Raw genomic sequence first — 3,773 nt, 5'->3', positions numbered from 1 at the left:
TTTTGGGAAAATCCGTCTTTTGTTTGCAGGCAGGTCAAGTTCGATGATGGGTTATATCGATCCACGTTTTGGTATAGCCCCCATATAACGATACCCCCGATTTCCGGTTCGCAAACTTCTCTTCAGTGTTCGCAAAACTTCTCCACTAAAAATTGTCAACATATGTAGGTCCGTGTTTGGTATAGCCCCCATATAACGGTACCTCCCGAGTTTCGGTATTTTTAGGACTTTAGCGACAATTTTTACAGAACTAGCTAGAATTTGTCCTATGTTATTCCACCAAACTACCAGTAATTTAACATTTGAGATTCCCAGTGGTCACAAACCTTCTCCATCAAAAACTGTCAACATAGGTCCATGTTTTGTTATAACTCCTATATAACAGTACCTCCCATATAATAGTGTGGCCCGAATGAAGACTTCTTAGGTAAATTATCTGAAAATTTTAGGTACCCACTTAAAGTTGTGGACAGGAATGAAAACTAATTATTCCCTTTTAGTTCAGAACAACTTATGGTGGAGGGTATGAAAAGTTCGGCCCGGACGAAATTAACGCTTTTTTACTTGTTTTTAAATAAAATTTAATTTTTTAATATGAATTGTTCGGAGATAATTATTACTGAACATAAAACTTAAGGTAAGGTCACATTAGGCAAATATTTGATCCAGCGACCGGCAGTGTGCGCTTACTGAGAGCAAGTGAGCGTAAATAATGCGTTGAAGTTTATGCTCACTTGCTCTCAGTAAGCGCACAATGCCGGTCGCTGGATCAAATATTTGCCTAATGTGACCTTACCTTTACACCAAAATTCTATTTTTCAAAGTGAACACAAGTTTATGTCAAGTTGATTGTCGAAACGCAATGTTAAATGTGAAGCAGCCGAATAATTCCAAAGCTCAGCAACTTTTAACTGTGGCGCCTTAAATCTCCCTTCGTTGAGTGCTATGTATTAAAAACAGTACAATTTAGCATTTCGCTTTAAAGCGAGGCGGACAAAATAAGCAACATAAATCCGTTGTATTCTGGCCTTAAGGGAACACAACAAATTCTGTCGCTACCTGCACTCAGTATGGCAACATCCACAGGCTGGCTTCACATTGCTTCACAAGAAATGGTGTATGTTTGCTTTCCTGACTGCGAACAATCAGATCAGTTTCAACTGTCGTCGCATTAACAACGATCGGTATCACATAGTAAGAGTGCCAACTAAAAAATAAACAAATATTTACAACGTAAAATGGATCAAATGTTATTAATAACACGTTACAACCAAATTAAACAGCAAGCGATGCCAAAGAACAAACCTTTCGAAAAAAATCCCATTGCTCTGAAATTGTTCCTGCAATTAAAGGATGATTTTAAAGAGTTTTTAACGTCCAAAGATGGCGAATATCTGGCAATTCAAAGTATTTTGGCTCATATTTATCATGACATTGGGTGTTTATATGTAAATAATGGTGATATAACTATGGCAGAGAGTTACTTTAAGGAGTGCCTAGAATTGTTTAAAACGCACGACATCCAAACAAAAGCTAGATCAGCATATATGGGAGCTTTGTTTAATATTGGCGCTATTACCGACGATAGAAAGAAGGCTCTTTATTACCTTACGGATGCTGAGAAGGCCTACAAAGAACACAAGGAATCACAAGAAGGTGCCAATCACAAAGGTATCACTCAAGAAGATAGACTATATAAGGAAATAATGGAACAGTTGGCAGAAGTATATAATGATTTGGGAATAGTTAATATGACAGTCAAATATAACTACATGGCAATGAAGTGGTCATTTGAAAACAAGTTGTACATCAGTTGTGATTTATCAGCCCAATCAGCGGATATCGCATTTTTCTACATTACACGTAGAAATTTTAAGGAAGCTCGACGTTACATGGCCGCAGCTAATTATTTTGCCGAGGAATTTAGGAATGAATCAAATGATGGTCATCATGTTGAAAAAGTATTTGCCGATTTGGGTCGTCAGTGGGCACATTATGGTCTTTCACTGCTGACCGTATCAAGGAAACGTTTAGATGGAGAAGAGCATGAATTATTTTCCGGTAAGTATTGAAACTTCTGAGTTTAATTGGCTAAATGTGTAGTTTTTTTACTTTTTGTGAATGTTTCAAAATTTTATGTTTGTTCTATTTCTTTTTCAATGTTACGAAAGTGAGATTACGAAATTCTTTCCCTGCTATGATAGATAGGACAAGGATAGTCTTTTTGTGGAACTTGTATATTAGATATTTGTGTAGCTATGTTTAATGTATTTCGTTCTTAGAACCGTATATTGGAAATTTCTTAATTTGTTTTGCATTTGTCAGTGCTAAACAGTTATAAAATATGCACGTATATAAAATTAAATAAGTTCAATTTCACTCTAATATTTACACACGTTCCCTTTGTTTAATTTCAGGTATGAAACATATTGCGTTGGACAACGAAATGCCATTTTTGTTTCCCAAACTACCATTGGCAAAATATGAGAAAATAACCGCTGACTACTGCACCACATTAAATGATGCCAAAGAAGTTTTCTTGTTCATTAAGAAATGGCTTGAAAAGTCCAAAGAGTTTTATAAACCGAATGTTGAGCTTAAAACATTTGTCAATGTAACGACGGATTTTGCAAAACTTTACAATCTCATGTCATCTTTCGAAGATCAGTGGCACAACCAATACGATATGCAAAAAATGAGCTTCAAATATTTTGATGATTTTTTTGGACAACTCGGTCCAAAAACTCCAATTGGAATATGGCGAGACGTTTGGTATGGCACGGGTCAAAGTTATTGTCTTCTAATACAACTTGAAGGTCGAATGATTGATGAAAATGTCGATACTTCTTTTATTAACCGGAGTGAAAGTGATCAAATGGCCAAACGTGCCATACTCTATTTTCAATTATTGATTAACTCATTTAGAGGGGAATCGAGTTATTGGAAACCGAACACGACATTTGAGGAGAAGAAAATGTGCATAGACGCTCACAATAAACTCGCCTTGTTATATTCAATACATGCAGATCCTGATATACCAGAATCGATTACAGATGCCTATACTTATTTAAAAGAGTTTATCTGGCATTGCAACAAGGATAAGGAAATGAAAATCGCCTTTAAACAGGATATCGACGTTGCACAAAAAAGAATCGAATCAATTAATAAAGTATTCTTTGGGCGCTAATAAAATATAAACTTGCAAATAGAACACATATTTTGAACTTTGTATAATTATTATAATTATAATTAGTTATTTGATTGTTTTCATTGAGAAAGTTGTACAAAAATGAATTTTTTTGTTAAATAATAAAAATGAAAGTATAAAAAACCTCTCCTTATTTTTTTTACATCAATAGATTTAAACCATGTTTGTAATACTATGTTTACATTTACGAAATCCACTCGATTTCAACTGTCAATTCCATTGCTCAAACGTCAAATGAAATCGAATCGATTTCAGATGAGTTTTCATTTGACGTATACGCAAAGGAATTGACAGTTGAAATCGAGTGGATTTCGCAAATGTAAACATAGTATTAGTATTCGATTCAATTGTTGTGTTACTGCTAAACCTAAATAACGACGGGACGTACACAAATATTTCACCAACCTACCAAAACAACGCTCTCTAAGCGTCCGTATTACCCAAATACGTTGAGTCCCAAATCACATTTAAAACACAAAATCCGCGACCGAAACTTACTTAAATGTTTTCATTCGTAAAACAACTAATTTTCCTTTGCAATGAATTTTATTTCATGTTTTGTTGT

General features: G+C 34.8%; 1 protein-coding gene across 1 annotated transcript; it reads left to right on the top strand.

Annotated features, from left to right (window-relative positions):
* The first annotated feature begins 822 nt into the window (after positions 1–822).
* Positions 823–3,331, top strand: LOC141393062 (KIF-binding protein-like). The gene is made up of 2 exons (XM_073966016.1): positions 823–2,061; positions 2,418–3,331. Exons 1-2 carry the CDS (start codon positions 1,239–1,241, stop codon positions 3,185–3,187), a joined length of 1,593 nt encoding a protein of 530 aa, XP_073822117.1. The 5' UTR covers positions 823–1,238; the 3' UTR covers positions 3,188–3,331.
* The last annotated feature ends 442 nt before the right edge of the window (positions 3,332–3,773 follow it).

This window comes from Musca autumnalis, unplaced genomic scaffold, assembly GCF_047663935.1.
Source record: "Musca autumnalis isolate F117 unplaced genomic scaffold, ASM4766393v1 scaffold_2, whole genome shotgun sequence".
Classification (NCBI taxonomy): Eukaryota; Metazoa; Arthropoda; class Insecta; order Diptera; family Muscidae; genus Musca; species Musca autumnalis.
This window is presented reverse-complemented; position numbering and strand designations above follow the sequence as displayed.